This window comes from Aythya marila (genome assembly GCF_965140915.1).
Source record: "Aythya marila genome assembly, chromosome: 5".
In the NCBI taxonomy this organism is placed as follows: domain Eukaryota; kingdom Metazoa; phylum Chordata; class Aves; order Anseriformes; family Anatidae; genus Aythya; species Aythya marila.
In genome coordinates, this window is record NC_139046.1 from 12561918 (window position 1) to 12580723 (window position 18806).

Genomic DNA, 18806 nt, shown 5'->3' on the forward strand with positions numbered 1-18806 from the left:
CTGCAGCGAGCGAGAAGGCATGCCAGCTTTTAACACAAGACCAGGAATGTTCTGACACAAACGGAATCCCCCAACTCCCTCCTCATCCCAAAGGCTTTAAGTATTTCAAATGGCCAAAGATGCAAGTAAATTCTATATTAATAGAGTTTTTAACTCTACGGTTTCTAGGGGAAAACATATAATGGGAAAGTCAATCTGCAGTGTAAAAATTCAGAAATCGTCTCTTGAAAGAAGGCTAAGGTTCGGTAATGGAAATGTTGCTTTGAGACCCTGCATTTAAGTTACTGACAGCAACAATTGGTGAAAAGGATAAGAGGACAAAAAATTCACTAGCTAGTAGTGTTTAAGGACATGATTTACAAAGTTTGTTGACTACTAGTTTGTATGGCCTCTTTTCTTCCTCAAACAAGGAACTGTTATTAAACTAGGGCCACCACAGCTTTACATTTGCAAAAACCAAAATGAACAACAGAACCATAACAGAGGCAGCCTAGAGCAAGTAGCCTAGAAGATAAAAATAAAAATGAAAAATAAAAACTAACAAAATTTAAATGCTTTATCTCTGCATCTCGACCTTATTTCACACAAAGTACATAAATTGACATTGCAAAATAGTTGTTTTGACTATACTTGCAAGTCACAACTCTGCAAGCAGTTAAATTGGCCCTACTGTAGTTATCTGCAGTCATTGCGACACCCCTCATTTGTGCACGCCACTGCTGTAAAGCTTAGTCTGTATTTAAGAACAAAACCAAATCAAGACCTTGAAATGAAAATATTTAACAGATAGTGTCCAGCTCAGTCTGTATTTCAATTACATAAGTCTAGGTATCTGAGCAGAACAGAGGTAAAGGAAAGAATACTCATAGTCACGTAATTTATAACTGAACTAGAGGAGGTTTTGTCTTTCCCTTGACAAAATATTTTTTTTAAAAGGCATATGCCACGTTTTTGGTTTTTGTTTTTGTTTTTGTTTTTTAATTTAAAGGAAGCATAAGGAGTTTTAAGGTATTTTTATTTTGTTAGAGTAGGGAACTATAAAGAATATAGGAAGAGGAATGCAAGGAACAGAACGGTAACTGCACTCCAAAACTTCATTGTGATGACAGCTCATTCAAAAGTCTCTGTGCCATACCATGAATGCTATCTAAGGTTCTATAAAATTTCAAATTTCAAAGCAACATGATCGTGTTGCTTTGATTTCCTCAAACTTTATTAACTCTTACTACTGTATGACTGTACCATTACTATAAACACAAAACTAAAGAAACATGTTATTTTACCTCAAATAATCCTTGCTTTTTAATAAGGGAATTCCCTTCTAGTGTCCAAAAATAAAGGTGTGATTTTCCACAAGTAACTATTATATTTGTATCAGTAGGGTGAAAATCTGCAGCAAATACAGCTTCATTAGAGCACTTGAAAGGAAAAAGAAAAACATTGTATCAAAATTTAAAAATCAAAGAAAACAAAACAATATGAAATTGTTCTCTAGTTAGATAAATTGATCAACTAATGTAAGAAAAAAATTTGAGCCATTCACTTAATAGCATAGATTGAAATACTTTGATAGGATATTCTGAAGCAAAAAAGACTAAAGTCAAAAAGATTACTATTTTTAAAGATAATTTTGAAGGATAACTTTGTTAGTATCAGATAACGAATCATTCTTTATGAAGCTTAGTTTAAGGTGCTTCTTTTCTGCACATGGTCCTACCATTATTTCCCAGACTTTTCTAATAAATTGTAGAATGAATACAATAGGAAAATAAAAAAGAAGAAGAAAAAAAAGAAAAGAAAAAAGCTATTAGGATAATCTCAACAGCAAGAGGAAACATGCATGTTCTTCATGTTCTTTGCCTTTTATATAATGGAAATGCTAAAAAGTCACAAGACAAGAAATTGCAAGAAATCCAGATGTCCATAAGTAGTACAAAATATCTTATTGCAACACCTTGACATCTGCCAGCTTTTCTTCTTTCTGCCAGTCCCACACTGAAAGCACGTGGTCATTTGAGTCATCCACTGAACACAGGCTACTTCCTCCATTCTGAAGCAAAACATGGAAAATATTAATACATCCCCCAATAAACATTAGATATGTATTTATATGTTTCTAAAATACTTAAATAATCCTCTGTAGTTTAAAATCATTTGTTTACATTGTTATACTTCTACTTATCCCACAGATCTTCAAGAAATATAATTATTTATAGTATCACTGAAAAATAGGGCTAAAAAGGGATCTCAAAAAGGAACTCTGGCAAACTGTAGACAAATAGACTTTGGCAGGAATAAGGTATGAATCTCTTTTTAAAAATTCAGTGATGCAACTTCCCAAGGCAAACCACACATTATCCATATTATTAAGAAGGCTTTTCTTCATGATTATATGGAGTTTGTTTCTTGCAATTTAATCAATTACTTCTTGTCAGATCTACTATGGACACAGGGATCAATTTCACTCTTCATAGAGGAATAGTGGACCAAAATCAGGGAATATTATAAAAAAATAAAAAAGACTTATTCCTGACATGTGTCTTGACAAAGATGAAGATGGAACTATGACAATAGATCCATCTTCTATCAGTCTTTCTCATCGTAATGACCCTAATTCATTCAGTCTTACTTCATGCAGCATATTAGATAGACTCTCCATACCCCTTCCTCTGGGGTGTGAATCCCGAGACTAGAGGAGGAACTCCAACCGGGACTCTACCTGAACTGAGGGGAGCTGACTGGTAGCACAGGTCTCACTAGTGATGTTAAGTGCTGTATAATCACCAGATCTTTTTCCAAGTAGCAACTCTCTAGAAGGTAGTTTTCAGACCTTTTTTTTTCCTAATTTGGGAGGGATTCATTCCTAGCCTTCTGTGTACAATGGAATAAACCATCAAGTAAGTTCTAACTGCTTTCCAGCTCATTCAAATATGATTTATTTATTTATGTTGTTCCTGGTATTAACCATGTCAGCTTTGACTGTGGATAAGCTTGCTGGAACAGGCTGAGCCTGTGGATACATGAGCCTTCTTTTGGCAGCACTGCTGACAGTCTTTCTCCTGCCACCCATAGTACAGCCACGTGTTGCTGCCTCTTGAGATGAGCCAACACAGAAGTTTGCACTATCACAGAGTGAATCTTTTCTGGAAATAAATCAATTTTAGAGCGGAAAAAAAGACCCAAAGAAACTATTTGATTTTGTTTATGTATAATTTTGCTTGGTCGTTTTTCTAATGCATTAGGTCCCAATACGTATCTCAGGCACAGCTACAAAAATAATTGTGCCAACACAAATCAAGAGGTGAAATGAACAGGAATTAGTAGCCTGAAGACAGGGCTGTTTGAAATGAGAAATACAACACTGATATAGATTGGGAAGTGATACTCAAAACAAGCTAAGCTATGACTGTGAAATCATAGCATAAAGCAAATACATTAAACACTTGCTTTCTTGTATAGCATCTGCCAATAGCAATCCTCTGCAATAACACATTTTATCCTTCAAAGCCGACCTTGATCTGCATTCTTTCACCTTTGTAGCGAGCCAGCTCTCTCAATTCACTCCTCTTTTTTCTAATTCATTTAAAATATTGTCACCCATATTCCTGCAAATGTTTGTCCCTGAAGAACTTAATTGCGTGTTATGATCTGCATGTGGTAGACCTGAAACTGCTGAAATATTGCTAACTTTAATAATGACAAACCATTGGAAGCAACTGGGCTACAAACCATTGGAAACAACTGGGCTACAAGGTTTATTCCACTAAAGAAGCAGCTAAAGGGAAAAAAAAAAAAGCATGGATATTTGCTTTGGTCACTGAAGCTAAATTTGCAAGCCTTCAAAGACCTGTTTGGCAAACACTCTTGGTATGACTCTTTTACTTTACTTACAGATTTAGAAAAAGCAATGCAAGTGACGGCTCGGTCAAAAAACCCCATTCCAATGACATGCAGTGTATTCAGAGTCACAGAATCCCAAACACGTACGTGTGGTGGTAATTGCTATAAAATAGACACAGAAATAACAGTTGAGAGAATGGCAGCAAAAAATATCAGAATTGAAAAAAAAAAAAAAAAAAAAAAAAAGTGAATGGATCCAAATAACATTTTAAAACTATTTAAGGTATGAAAGCTATCATAACTTCTCTTGAGCCAACTGTATAAGGACTGAGACACTACAAATGATTTACTGATTACCATGCCTAGGATCAATACCTGGGATTAAGTATCTAGAGTTCACAGCATTTCAAGTCTCAGTGATCTTTGGTAGCTCACTGAAGTTAATGAAGAATGTCTTAAAACATTAAGTGAAAACCATTGATGACCTTGCAACACGAGACCTACTGGTACGCTGAGGACCATCAATGTAAAGCGAACAAAATTATTCTGGTCACCATCAAACGATAAGTGCAAAAAAGATCAAGAATTTCTAAACTGTAGGCAAATAGCCCAAGAACAATTCATCAAAACGTGATTCCTCCTTCCTCCTCTCAATTCCTGACTTGTGTAACAGAGACAGCCCCACACGGTAAATGTGAAGACAGAAATGCATCTCAAAGCCACTAGAGGGCAACCCCAGGAAGTACATGCTTACTAAGTTTTATTTTAAAAATGGCTATGTTTAAAAACATAGTGTCTTCATACTTTACAAGAAAACAACGAAGGCCATATTTTAGTTCTGTGTTTCCATGCCTTTTCAAATGAAATAGCTTTTATTACATATATATATATATATATATATATATATATATATATAAAAGTAACAACCAGTCGTCCTCTCATAAATTGTGAAATTATCCTAAAAAAATATCTATTTCTTTTAGAAATAGTATTTATATAAAGATTCTCTCTATATATACGTACATATGTACATATACAAATATATGTATCAAGCTTTCAGGTTTTATTTCACAAATACAGTCATGAAAAATTGCACTTATGAATTTTAAAAAAGTACCAGAGATTTCTCCAACACACAGTAGAAAATAATATTTTATGTTACTCAACTAAGTTATCTTTAGATAAACATTATACTGTGCAACTGGATTTTGTTTTCCTAATTTACTTATACTATCCATATTGAGGATTTTTTTTTTATCCTGCCTTAAAATTCTTTTGACATCTACCCAAAATTTTGCAATAGTTTTGCTACAAAGTCAGCTGCGTTTATGCTGAGCAACTTTTTATTCATTCATTTCCTGCCCCTGCTTGTATTCATTTTTTCTCACTTGTCAGCTCTTTGAGGTGAGGTTCATCATACTATATTCAAATAAATTCCTAGCTTACAACTAAGCTTTACAATAATAACGATAATAATAAACGATTATTCTTGTCTTGATGGTGGCAAGAATATTTTTTTTTTTTCAGCAACATAAAAACATAAAGCCTTTTTTATTTGTACTTTGGGTTTGGTAGCTGTGGTCAGAAATGAAGGGGTGTAACATACAATTTAATCTCCTTTGCTTCTCCTCTTTTCCCGACATCCATTTTCACTCTCAGGTCTCCCTTACAGGCTTATCCTTTCAAGTCTCTTTTGGAGACCAACTCCCAAATTACTTTGGTCTTTATAAGTAATGGAACCAGAAACCAGACTGATCTTGATAATGGAACAGGATAAATCTGACATTGTGCAACAGGCACTCTCAAATTAAATTTTGTTTGTGTTCAGTTGTAAAATTTAAAACCAGTTTAACTGCCACATGAAAAGGATATAGCATTTATCTTCTCGGTAACATATTCCTGTGAAATAAAACCAGTTATATGTCAGCAAAGGAGTTACTCACTTTTCCATCCTTAGATGTACCTGCAACTTGACCTGTGGCTATAGTGATCCTATCAGGATGGACAGCCAGGCTAAAAAAAGCAAGACAGACAGAGGGCAAACTTATAGGCACTTACTATATATTCCATTAGATTTTTGCTTGAGCATGTAGTAAACAGACTTATTTTAGTCATACAAAACACAGCACACATGTTAATATTTTAAAATCATAAAAACAGAACTGGTAATTATTGTCATGCTCTTTCACTCCAAAAACTTATGAACAAAGTGGTAATTTGCTTAAGTCCTAATACCTCAAAGCATGTATCAGACAAGCACCAGTCTCATGATGGGACTCATCTCACCTAGAATTAACTGCTTACAATGTATAAGGACTTCATGATTTGAGCTAGTTATCTAATTTCAGCTATGTCTCATCGAATGTTGTAGAGATACGGTCAGCATCGTAAATGCAGTCTAGTGACAGTCTTCCAGACCAAACATATTTATCCACTCAAAGATAAGACAAATTGCTCGCTAGACTTTGTTAACCAATGTACTGCAGCAACTCCTCTGGGGTGATACCAAATTCTTCTCAGTAATATTTTTTAAAAGGTTACTAAAGGAGTTTTTTTGTTTGGTGTCTTTTACAAAAAAAAAAAAAAGTAGTATATAAAAATCAGAAATCTGATAATGTAACTTCTAAAATTAAAACTGTAAAATTTACCAGTATTAATGTCTCTAACTAGAGTACAGCCCACTTTTGCCTAAATTCTATCTTAATTCTTCTTTCACTGCATCTGCTTTGCATACAGATCTAGAGGCAAAGTACCCTGAAAAAATGAACTGTGGCAATAATTCATTTAGCTTTATGATGTAGAAATGTATCCCCTTTCTAATAAAACAAAGATTTGAAATATCTAAAGAATCAGAAAATTTTAAAGAGATGAGATGGAACAGGTCCAAGTTAAGATCTCCTTTTAAAAGGGGTAGATTACACAAATAATTCAGTTTTATGAAATGTGCTCACAATGCAAAGATTTGATTATCAGTTCTATTTTTGGCTTTCAGTGACAACAGGTGTTTCATAAACCTTAACTCAAAGAAAGGATGTCAAACTCAGTTTACATGTTAGGGCCCATCAGATAATCTGGGTGCTCTTTTTCAGCTACACTCAGCAAGTAGACAGATACAGTCAAGATAAACCATATGTTTATTTATATTTCAATTCAATGATACTGATATTTCCTGATATCTAATATCCTCTAAACTTAAACACAGCAAAATCACTTTGAAGCTCAAGCTGGCATGTCTGAATGACAGCAGACAAACCAGACTGCTCAGGACAAGTTTGCAGGATATTTGCCATGATGTACACGTGCTTGAAGACTACCAGGGAGACTGCAGATGAGATTAAAACTGTTTTACTGATTAGACTGAGCCTAAAGGACCAGACCCAGATAAGATGAATTTCATAATTCAATCCTACTTCAACAAGGATGGTGAGTAAAAACAGAACAATGAAGATTAGCAGATCTATAGTCAGATTTCTACATTTTTGTATTCTCAATGTAGAAAGTATATCACTTATGGAAAATAAGTTTTCTTGGGTAAATACAAGTAGGAATTGTTAGCAACTGAGAGAGAGAAAAGTGGTAACTTGGAGAACATCTATAGAGCAATTGCATATAGACACCTCCAAAGTAAGCAGCACAGCACATACAGGAGCACAGACTTCAAGGCAGGCTTTGCAAGCAAAGTCAGGCTCTGCTGAGGGACATATCCGGATATCCTCAAGTCTTTGAGACCGAATCTTCACAGTAGTTGCTTTGTGATGACTAGATTAGAGCTATGAGACATCCTTACCATGACTACTATCAGAGCTTTATTTGATTGTGCAAATGCATTGTCAGGCTTAAGGAACCAACATACGCCAGGTTAGACTACATGAAACGTTCAAAACTGTTACAAGAAAAGAACAAAGTATTACCAACCAAATACTGTTTTATGAGAGAAAAATAAAAGTACAGTGGATGACTTACCACTTCACATCATCGTTATGACCAGTGTAATGTCTCTGAAGTTGTTCTTCAACATTGAATAACACGACTACAGATGCAATAAAATATACAGTTTCGCCCGTTGGAAGAAGATAGAGGTTACTGCGACAGTCCCGACCCCGATATCCATAGCTAGCATGTTTGTCAAGATGCAACAACATTATATATGAATTTAGAACATTCAAAATAAGGAAAAATGAAACAGATTTTCTGTCATGTATTTCCTGATAGGCAGCATCCCTTGGCTTGAGCACAGCTTTATCACTTGAGACCCTTCAGAACTCCCTCCCTTCCTACAGCAGGGAGAGCTAAAGCATTTCACCATCTGAGTGCCTGAAAACCTACATATCATACAGAAAATACATGGTAAAATAGACAGAGGCAGGATTTTGTAGGTGTACTATCCCCTCAGCATCTTCTGAATTTCTCTAAATGCCAGACTAAGGAAACATTAATTTTGTCCCAAATGTATTTACTATTTACACTGGTTGACCAGTTAAAATAAAAATTTGGACTTGGTGAAAACATTAATAAGTCCTTCAGTACATCTCTCTGTATTACATTAGGATTGATTACATTATCCTCTGTTCAGGTTGATTGATGTCATTATTCTGGTCATTACCAACCAGACGGATAAAAAAACTTAGAAGGGTTGCATCCTACGTTATTTTTGTAGCATTTAAAAGGCAGTGGCCCAGATTCTTATGCTAGTCATATCAACACTAATCTAAAATTAATACAATGAACTAAATGGAATTAATCCAGAAATAAATTTCATTTAGACTGAATGTTAATTCAGCCAAATTATGTAGTTTTATTCTTATGAAGAGTCATTAGGGACTACAACTATTTTGGCTTTCCCTTTTTATGGGAACAGAGAGGAGCAGTATCAGCAGAATCTTGGCAAAACAGCAGCGTTCTAACTCAGTCAATATGGAGAAACTGGCTGTGGGAGATGTATAGGAAGGCACTGAAACACCAAATATCTGATATTAAGAAGATATTTGTGCACTGTTCTCCATGGCCAAGGATAATGCAGACAAACTAAAACACCCATGTTAACTATAGGTCCTTACTGTATGATCATGTTATGTTATTCCTGAAACAGGAACTTAAATAACAGCTTGCTGGGTTTGTCTGTTTATTAAATATAATAGAAGTAGTGCTGCATACTCAACCATTAAAATACACAATCAAAAATAGAGTTTTTACGCTCCCAAACTGGAGTTTTTCTGCCAAAGTTCCTTAAAATTTCACATATTCAAACCTGAAGAAGTGAAAACAACAAATATTTAGGTTATAAAATATTTACTATCAATTTCTAATCATAGAATATTGAAGTTATAAAATATTTATTATCAATTTCTAATCCGTCTGTAAAGATTAGAGTTACTACTTTAGATTGCAGGATTTTTTATTTGTTCAAATTTATTTTTCTTTATAAAGTCAGATACCATCATTAACTGAAGCAAAACAAGTCCCCTAAGTTTAGCAAAATATAAGCAAGTTGATGATGAACTAACAGTTTAAGATAGTATAATAAATAAATAAATAAATAGACACATACATGAGGAAGAAATCTGTGCATAAAAATAGCCATTAAATGGAGAAGATCACATTCTTTGGGGAAAATCTCCCTTTTCTACCATTCTTCCTGTTGGGAACAATGCTTCATTCAGCCCTATGCATAACTGCTGTTGTCAAATACTCAGTTTTTCTCTAACAGTCTTTTATTCTCAAATTTAAACTCCTGGGGTTGATCTCTCCTTCTCCTTGCAGTTTCCCACCCTCTGATTTGGTGGCTCCAACTTTGATTTGGTGAGTTGGCACTTCAGCGAATGTTATCTTGACCTTTTCTTTTCACTCAGCCTGCAGCCTTTGTGTCAAATCTGCTTGCCAAATGAGCTAGTCTCAAATGGCTCTTTGCAGATCACAGCTCCCTCCCTGATGTCTCCAGTGCCGATGTCTCGCTCGGATTGCCCACTCTGCTCCAGCCCTGCCTCACACTTCATTATTCAGCATTTCTGTTTCTTCATATCTGAATATATCTGATTATCTGAAGCTTTTTTTTGACTTACTCAGATATCTACTAATAAGATTGTAAAACCCGTTTATGTTTCAGCTACATAGATTAGATTTTCTTGCTTCTGTTTCTCATCATAGACTGCTTTGCCCTTTCCATCTCTCCATCTCACCTGCAATATCTTGTTCCTCTATGCCCAATTTTACATTACAATGCATTTCTGACTATAATCCCACAGCCAGGCTGATTGGTCACTACAAAGATGTTTTCTCCTACTCCAGTTCTCTTATCCTCCATGCAAACAACTCGGCTTCTCCAATTTAACTGGAATGAATGCCTATGGTATTTTTGTTTTGTTCTGTTTTCTCTTTTTCCTCAAATTATCTTAGACTCCTGTCCCCACTTTATCTTATCATCATTATAGTCTCTATACTGGACATTATTTTACTTACTAATTTATTCCTCTTTGAGTCCTGTAGGTACCTAGACATAACTTTTAAGTATGGATATCATGAGTCAGTTTAATTCAAATGAAAAAAAAAAAAAAAAGGAAACCATTAGCACAGTATTTTTAGGAAAATATGCTTTCTCTTTAGTAACCATTTATAGTTAGTTGAAGCATTTTATTAATTCATACCTTTTCTATTAATAGAAAACACTTGTATTTTGGATTTTGCTAGGTACACAGATGCACACCTGGGAAGACATATGAATACTCAAGCTAAAAATAAATGATTATTTGCCAGATGGAGTATTAAGTAAGCTTAAGTGAGAAATTAATGAAACTGAAATCATGACTTAACTCTAATTATCATTTCTTATAATAGTCTGAAATATTAACTTCATTTCACTGCTAATGACAATCTGCTTTGTGCTTTTTGCTTTATTGTTTCAGCAAGCACCTTAATGCTTTCTCCCGCATCATTTTTATGCCCTTTTTTACAGAGGACCTTGCAAACCTGAAAAGACATCTTTCCATTCTGTTGTCATGTATGGTGAGAACCTGCACAACGATTAGATGGTAGAATGCTGCAAGCAGTATTTATCACTGAAATCTCATCCATTTCATAAGTTTGTGATGACTTTTTTTTTTTATATATTATTTTTATTTTTTTTGCTTTTTGTTTTAATTCATCTTCAAGTTATTTCTGTATGCATCATCTCTGCAGTTCCAGCAGAGTGGGGTTGAACCCACAAGCTCAGCTGCAATAGGAATAATAAGAATGGTTACTAAATCTGTCATTAATCTCTAGTGAATACAATGGGACTTTTGGAAACTCTCCGTGTGCATTCAGAAACCACACACAGTTCTATTTATACAACTTAGAAAAAGAATATTTGCAGCCTGCTTTCTTTTTTATGAAGACAAAGCAACTTCCTATTTGCAATGCTTGGGACCAAAAATGTATTTGCTTGAAATAGAGGTCATTATGAAGACTTCATCTCTTTAAACATAGTGGATATTACAAATAGACTCAGATCTTTTTGTGTTTATAGTTTCTTGAATCATCTATCACATATACTGACATTAAACAGAAATGAAAGGTCATTTTTTTTTCCCCCCAAGAAAGGATGGATTTTCTTATTATGAATTAAACTGAGACATGAAAATTTCTGTATGTGATGAAATACTAGATGTTTTTCAAGTCAGAACTCTGTAATTATGTCTACTCAGATATTAATATAAAACTCTGGTTGTTTGGCATTTACACAGTTTCAAATCTAAATGTAAGTATTATGTTATATACATATATATGTATATCTTATGAATTTTATTGCTTAGTACCTATCAATTGCAATATGGTATTCAATTCAGGTCTTATTCAAGTACTGAAGTTGGTTACAGCAACTCCTATATAAGACAAAGGTACACTCTTTACAAAATACAGTTTAAAATGATAAATTACTGCTTAGAATTAACAAAAAACCCTGAGCTTATTTTATGCATACTCTAATTAATAATCACAGCTCACTACATTCTTACAATATACCTCATTTAATCTTCAGCTAATTAGCATGCTTCAAGCACAACCTTCAGGCAACATTTAACCAAAATCTTCAGCTGCCACCCTGTACTTCACAAAGCGCAGCCTCAAGAAATGAACACCTATTTGAATGGAATGTTGCTTCACACCTCACTAATGAAACAAGCCCTATTAATAAAGATCTTGCTATACACTAGTTCTAAAACATATTTTAAACAAACCATTAAGAAATGACCGATTTCCCAGTAGTCCTCCAACACCAAAAGGATACACCCATTCCAGTTTAAGCCTCTTGGCTGGTAGCTCTACTTTTGCTTCCAAATTGTAAGATTCCACTTGCTCTTTGGGCATGTACATGGTAACAGGACGTCCACGAAGAAACATTTTTACGTATCCTTCCTCTATAAAAGGTCAAAACAGTTTAGAGTTACACAAAGAAAACATCAGTGGAGAACTCCAGTGCTCCTCAATCCCTTCCCACTTAGTTTGGTGCATTACAATTACAGAATGACATGCAATCACAAACATATAAAAGAAGCAGCTTATTTTTTCCTAAATCACAATCACTAGGCAGAATTATTACTTTTTTCTTTTTTTAGTAAAGTCCCTTTTTCCTCTCAATATTTTGAACAGAAGAATTAGAACTAAACAATGTCATGAAGAACTAAAAAACTGAAAGAATTGAAATTGAAACTTATTTTTGTAAAATGAATGTTACATATTATATTTTTAAATATTAAAAATGAAGTGGAAAACATCAAAGATTACAATTAACACAGAAATGCCACTTAAAATTAATTTTATTTTTTAATCAGTATTTACAGTGGAGCATCAGCATCTAAAGTATTTTCCAACACTCAGTCGCATTCTTTGCATATCAGTGTAAAGATACGCTTTACACTTGATACAGTGTTAGAGATACATTTGAGATAAGGAACATGAACAATTAGTAAAAAGAATCATGCTGATGTACATGCAAAAAAAAGGTGCGTTAAGAATTACTAAACATTGAAAAGGAACGACAACATTGACAGCACGTTATAGAAAGGAAAATGACATACATGAGAGAAGCTACAAAAACTGTATTGGCTGACAGAAGTACACATTTCTAGAAGAAAATACTAAAAATAATGTGTTGAACTTGGAAGAAATATTTTGGGGGGAAGAGAAGCAGGGATTAATAACAGATCTGGAAGTACTGACTTGGGGACTTCATGGGGCTTATAAAACTAGGAGATCTGGGAAATGCCATGAAGGTCTGACTAGGACTTTTGGGAACTGGCAAGGCCAAAGTGGGTGTCCTGTGAACTTCTGGTGAAGTTTGTCCAGATTCAGAACGTGCTGGCTCTTGCTGCTCCATCGGCAGATCAAGGAATTCAGCCTTGTTCTCATGCGAATCAAGCAGTTTTGGAGTCAGTGACATCTGTAGAGTTACTAGACAGAATAATCACGGGCACAAAGGAAATGGAAGGGCAAAAGTAATAAAATCATGTAAATGAAAAAAATTATACAATTTAGGACTGTTAAAATTATGCTATGAATTGTTAAGTATCATTACAAGTATACCATTAGTTTTTATTTTGAAAACTAAGGCTTTATTTTAATTGGAAATGCATACATTAAAAATCCTGATTAAATTAACAAAAATTATTGGCTGAATAAATAAACATCATAGCTATGTTGCATTACCCAGACACGTGTATTCTGCCTTTACACTAATTCATTTGGGAAAGATCTACTTCACCTGTCACAGTAACGTTACAGATATAGCTCTCCAAAAGCCCTCTAATTTACAGAATTCAGAGGTGTAACGAAAGCAACATAAAACAATGCTAAAAAATAGAAAAAAATACACACAAAAAAAAAAAACACAACAGAATAATGATGGTGATAGATGGTTGGAGCTCAAAATGAATGTTAAAATTGCCAGAATACTGAAATAGTTTTTAAAAATCTACTCTGATAGAACTGTATTGGAAAATAAACTAAAGAGGGTAGAGCATTAAATAGCAGAGCATAACAGCACTATTTGTATGCGCATGCAGCATCTATTTAATGAGCTTGAAACACATGCCAATGCTACTGATACTGATGCACTGGAAGTTAATAGATTTTCAGCAGTGACAGCTCTTGACTGTGCTTATCAAAGGCTGGGAATGAATGAAAGTTTAATTCACTGTGCTGCTTTTCTCACTTGAAACATCGTGGGACTCATACAACTTGCATTGAGCCATATAGAGTGGAACTACCCACATTTGACCTAGTCACTCAAAACTCCTTTTTAGAGTAAATAGGAAGAAACAGGTACTTTTACAGGAATTAATCACACTTTAAAGCAGGTGTCCAAACCCAAAGTATATAAATTACACCTTCAGTATGCCTGTATCTCTCCACTAACTATAAAGAGGAATTCAGTATGACTAGGCAAGGCACAGAAATCTATACTGTGTAGTTATTTCTAAAATAGGTAATCTAAATTACATTTGTTCTGATTTTTGATAGTAATATAAACTTATTATGTTGCTAACCAATCTATAACCCTTTTATTTTTATAACTAAATAGTTTAAGACAGCAAAGTTCAGTATGTGAAGATACAGTTGTAAAGACAGACAAACTACAAAGACAGACCAATGGTGAAACTTCTAAACAAATGTATCTTTTACATCTGCAATTTTGTAAATTTTGAAAATGTTGAAAATAACAGTAAAAAAAAAACAGCTATAAAGAAGCTCTTAAGAAGGCATTTGAATGTTCCTAGGATCTGCAAAGCAGACACTACTGATCACAGGCATAAAATTGACAATGAATACACAGAGGCAGAAACTCTAAAAAACTTTGCCCTAAGAACTTTTTTTTTGGCGAAATTTTAGATCTGTTGCAAAGCTGAGAGATGCTGATTAGTGGAAAAACTGTTAGGAATGAACTATCTCTAAACAGCAAGACAAATCTGTGATCTGTGATTATATCACAGACATAAACATGCATCAAAAATGTGCATATTTACACTGCAAATTCGCTACAGCTTTAGAAAACAATATGGTATGTTTACCAAATTTAACTCTGCAGTATGACATTGAGCAAAAAGCACTGATAAATTAGTTGTAGGCCTAGATCTGCTTACCCAGCATTTAGGATAATCTATGCTCTACTCAATATGAAAAAGCAAGGGAAATACCAAGGCTTCTATAATCATGTTAGGCTACCAGCAAAACAGCCAACAAAGGGGCAAATTCTATATGAATTCCAGCAAAAGTGCAGAACACCATTTCAAACACAGTGAACATCCACGTGTTGCCATATAGCTCTCTCAACACAAGTTTTTCTAATTCAAATTCTCCTGAAAAAAAATCCACATGACTGAATTATAACCCGTTCCTTTTTTGTACCTGAGGGTTATAATTTAGTAAATTGTACAATAGATGGTGTAATATTTTTGTTCTACTCAAAGAACCAGAAAAAAGTTTTAACATTGCAAAATGCATGCAAGTAACAAAATAGCTGTTCAGACATCAAGCTTTTATCGCGCTAGCACCATTTTGCTTCGAGAGCTATGAGGTTTTGGAAGTGACGCCTACCTTTGCAGTGTGTCACACGGCGCTTCCCTTGTGATTACAGAGACAGAGACAGAAGGGCTAGATAAAGATGTGTTTGAGTACAACAGTCTCACTAAATACCTGCTCTATGGGCTGTCCAGTGGTATTCTGATGGAGGCTACCTTGTTTCTCGTGAAACCCTGACCCTACTCCAATTCAGTAGGTTGTTAATTAAAGTCAAAACCCTTTTTCCTCCAGTCAGTGGCTCTGTTCACTTCCTCTATCATTAAAATACCAATTGATGCTTAATTATTCACCTACATGCTAGAAGTAACTAAAATATCAAGTGTAACTTTTAGAAATCAGTAATTTCAGTAGAAATTTTGTCCATCTGAGAAGAGTAGAAGTAGTGACACGTATATTTAATCACTGATTTTTATGTACTGGGAAAGTGTCAGAAGAAAAATTATTCCAAACACCTTTGCATACATAGTACAAGAGAAGATGAAATGTAATTCAACAATTATGTATTCTGTATGAATCAGAAACTTTTTTTTTTTTTTATAAAAAAATGTTTTCATGAAAAAGAGGTGGATTGTGATTGTATTGTCACAAAAGATTTAAGCACTTAGTTTTATATGTTACTGAGTTCAAAATCAGCTACAGTAAATCTTGAAGTACAGCTTAAGAGCTTTGTTGGATGCTGATCAATCAGCTTGATAAACAAGGGATTTTCTCCTCCTTCAGCTTAATGTATGCTTACTGTTACAGAACTATAAACAAGAATATGATAAATTTGACAAGTTAACAGTTTTTTCCCTTCTTTTTTTATAAGGAAGGTTTTATTTTAATTCTCTGTTTTTCAGGACAAAAATAACTTATGTATACTATTCAGTTTTGTATCTTCATCAAAGACAAGAACAAATTGTTTCACTTATACCTCCTATTTTGCTTTTGAAATCTTGTTATATATACAATAAATAAGGAGGAAAAGAATGTGATTTTCAAATTAAAGATAGATTTCCAAAGCTTAGCTACAAAACACCATCTTTATTTGCAATTTGATAAATATTATTATAAGGCATTGGGACAGATGTGGAATTCTTAAAAGGGAGCAATCAAATACAGTTAATAACGTAAGCTGACAGTGTCATAGCTGGAATGTAGCAAATGCTTTAATTAACAAAACATTAATACTGCTTTGAAAGGAAAGACATATTCGGTGTAAGTCACGGCCTTTTTCTTCGTCTTCTTACAAAGAAGAAGAACTTCTAACTGTAAAATAAACCTGCTGGGCCGACAAAAACTGGAGCAAAGTGCTAGACTTTTCTTTTTAAAAAATCATCAGTAGCCTGATGTATCATGCTTAGAGGCCCAAAACCATTTCCTGGACATTCACGGATAAAATCTATTATGTTATCACAATTTTCTGTTTAAAAATTTCAGAAGTTCTTACCTGCACTGAACATTGGTTCCTTAGGTTTGCTGTGAAAATAATGAAGACATTTCTATGTTACAAAGCTTACACAAAGTCTCCACGTGTAGAGCCATAAATGTAATAAAAAATAAAAATATGGAAAATATTAAATAATGAAATTTTAAATTTAGTTATTCATAATGTAAATCTCTAACCAGACAAAATTATAAACAGCATTCAGTATGGCTCCTTGATGACAGATACTAACACCTTTTTTTATCATTCAATTCTCTTTCCATTCTCACAACTATGGATTTTCTCCTACTGCCAGATCCTCTTCTCCTGCTCTGTGATTTAAGGAGCAAAACAAAGTTTGAATGGTGCTTTTCCAAAGAGTTAACATAAGACATGGTTAACATAACCCAATTGGTTCCAGGTGAATGACAGCATTTGATAAAACCCAGGAAATCCAGCCATCATTATTAAAGCATCGTCTTTCTCAATGTAGTGCCTGGAAAACAACCTAAAATCAGTTTGTCTTTTTGTCCTCAGAAGACTATTTGGGAAAACTTGAGGGGAAAATACATGAAACATGGAGAAGGAAAAGAGAAAATATGAGTAACTGTGTGGATAGTAGTACCCTCACCAGAAAAAAAAAAAAAAGAATATATATATTTTTTTCCAAGAAATGCCAGTAGTTTGTTTTCTTTATCCTTTGTCCCTCTATAGCTAAGCTTGAGAGCATTGTTTCTGACAAAACCTAAAGGAGACATGAAGCAGTTGTTTTCCTCCCAGTTCCATTTTCTTTGTATTTAGTAAAATATCTGAAATATCAGATTACTACTCTATGGTTCTTAGAGTTGTTCCCAAAAGGGCTGAAATGCCTCTAAGTTTGGTGGAGAAATGCATGAAAAGGATGAAGTATTCACAGAGCTTTGACATGCCATCTCCATATCAGATCCTAGACTGCAGTGAGCAGACAAAGAGCAGATTAAAAATAAAAAAAAAAAAAATGGAAGAAATTAAACCTGCTTGTATTTTTGCACAGTTTTTTGTTCGTTTGTTTGTTTTTTTAAAGTGTAAATGATGATTCTCTCTCTCTACAAAAGAATTCACAGCAAAGAACTTTGGAGTATTTTTCCTTTTCCTTTGACTTGACATTGCTAAGTTAAGAATGATACATTTACTTAATAATGTAACCAACCAAACTAAAAAAATCTGTTCCCATGGATATAGCAACTTCTCATAATACAGGCCTTGGTATTAATCATGCATCAAAATTCATGCTCCAAGCTGGCCTATACACAGCCAATCTACATCAATAGAAAGATGTGTTGCCATTGTTAACACCAAGATTAACATTTTTTTCTTAAGAAGATATTTATAGAAAATAAAAACTTTATGGGATGCAGCATTAGTCAGAAATGCTACAATATTTGACAAGAATCCCTAGCTCTGAATAGTCCACGCTGACTTACTCAAGCTAATCAAGCTAATGTGAAAGGCTGACTCACGACAGTAATAGAGCAAATCATGTGTACTTTTTAATTATAAAAACCCTAACCAGACACGCAGCTCAGAGCTCTGACTACTCCTTTTCCTTCTCATGAACTTGAATCACTTCCTACTTAGCTGACACTTGAAAAGGGCTTACCCCTTGCTCCGTGATAGGGAATTGGGACACCACATAGTAGCATGGCTGATTACAGACACCTCCTTACTAATTATTAAAGCTTCTTATAATGTCTTTCTATAGCATTAAGGTTTTGCATACAACTAGTTTGAAAAATAGTAATTTCATGATTGCCTTTTTATATTCCTGACATGCATTCTGCTTGAAACTTCAGCCAGAGACCATAGTGTGAAAAAAAAAAAAAAAAAAAAAAAGCCACAATTCTGTAAGTAGCTTATATAATACCCTCTTCCTCACTCTTTCACACATGCAGCTAGTTTCAGGAGGACTTCCTTACCCCCTGACATATAGAATCACACTCATTTTTCTTCTAGTCCCATGACTCTTGCCTTA

The 18806-nt window shown here is 34.2% G+C and overlaps 1 protein-coding gene across 5 annotated transcripts in view; it reads right to left on the reverse strand.

Moving 5' to 3' along the window:
* The window catches only part of EML1 (EMAP like 1), a 121992-nt gene that overhangs the window by 15794 nt on the left and 87392 nt on the right, over nucleotides 1–18806 (reverse strand). For 3 of the 5 annotated variants that reach the window (XM_082762039.1, XM_082762037.1, XM_082762040.1), the window contains 8 exons: nucleotides 16820–16848; nucleotides 15406–15432; nucleotides 12101–12230; nucleotides 7804–7953; nucleotides 5784–5853; nucleotides 3892–4002; nucleotides 1955–2050; nucleotides 1284–1418 (listed from right to left, as the gene is read on the reverse strand). In XM_082762039.1, the coding sequence (XP_082618165.1) occupies nucleotides 1284–1418; nucleotides 1955–2050; nucleotides 3892–4002; nucleotides 5784–5853; nucleotides 7804–7953; nucleotides 12101–12230; nucleotides 15406–15432; nucleotides 16820–16848 (748 nt within the window). The remainder of the gene's footprint in view (nucleotides 1–1283; nucleotides 1419–1954; nucleotides 2051–3891; nucleotides 4003–5783; nucleotides 5854–7803; nucleotides 7954–12100; nucleotides 12231–15405; nucleotides 15433–16819; nucleotides 16849–18806) is intronic. The other 2 variants (XM_082762038.1, XM_082762041.1) reach the window with 1 other exon arrangement.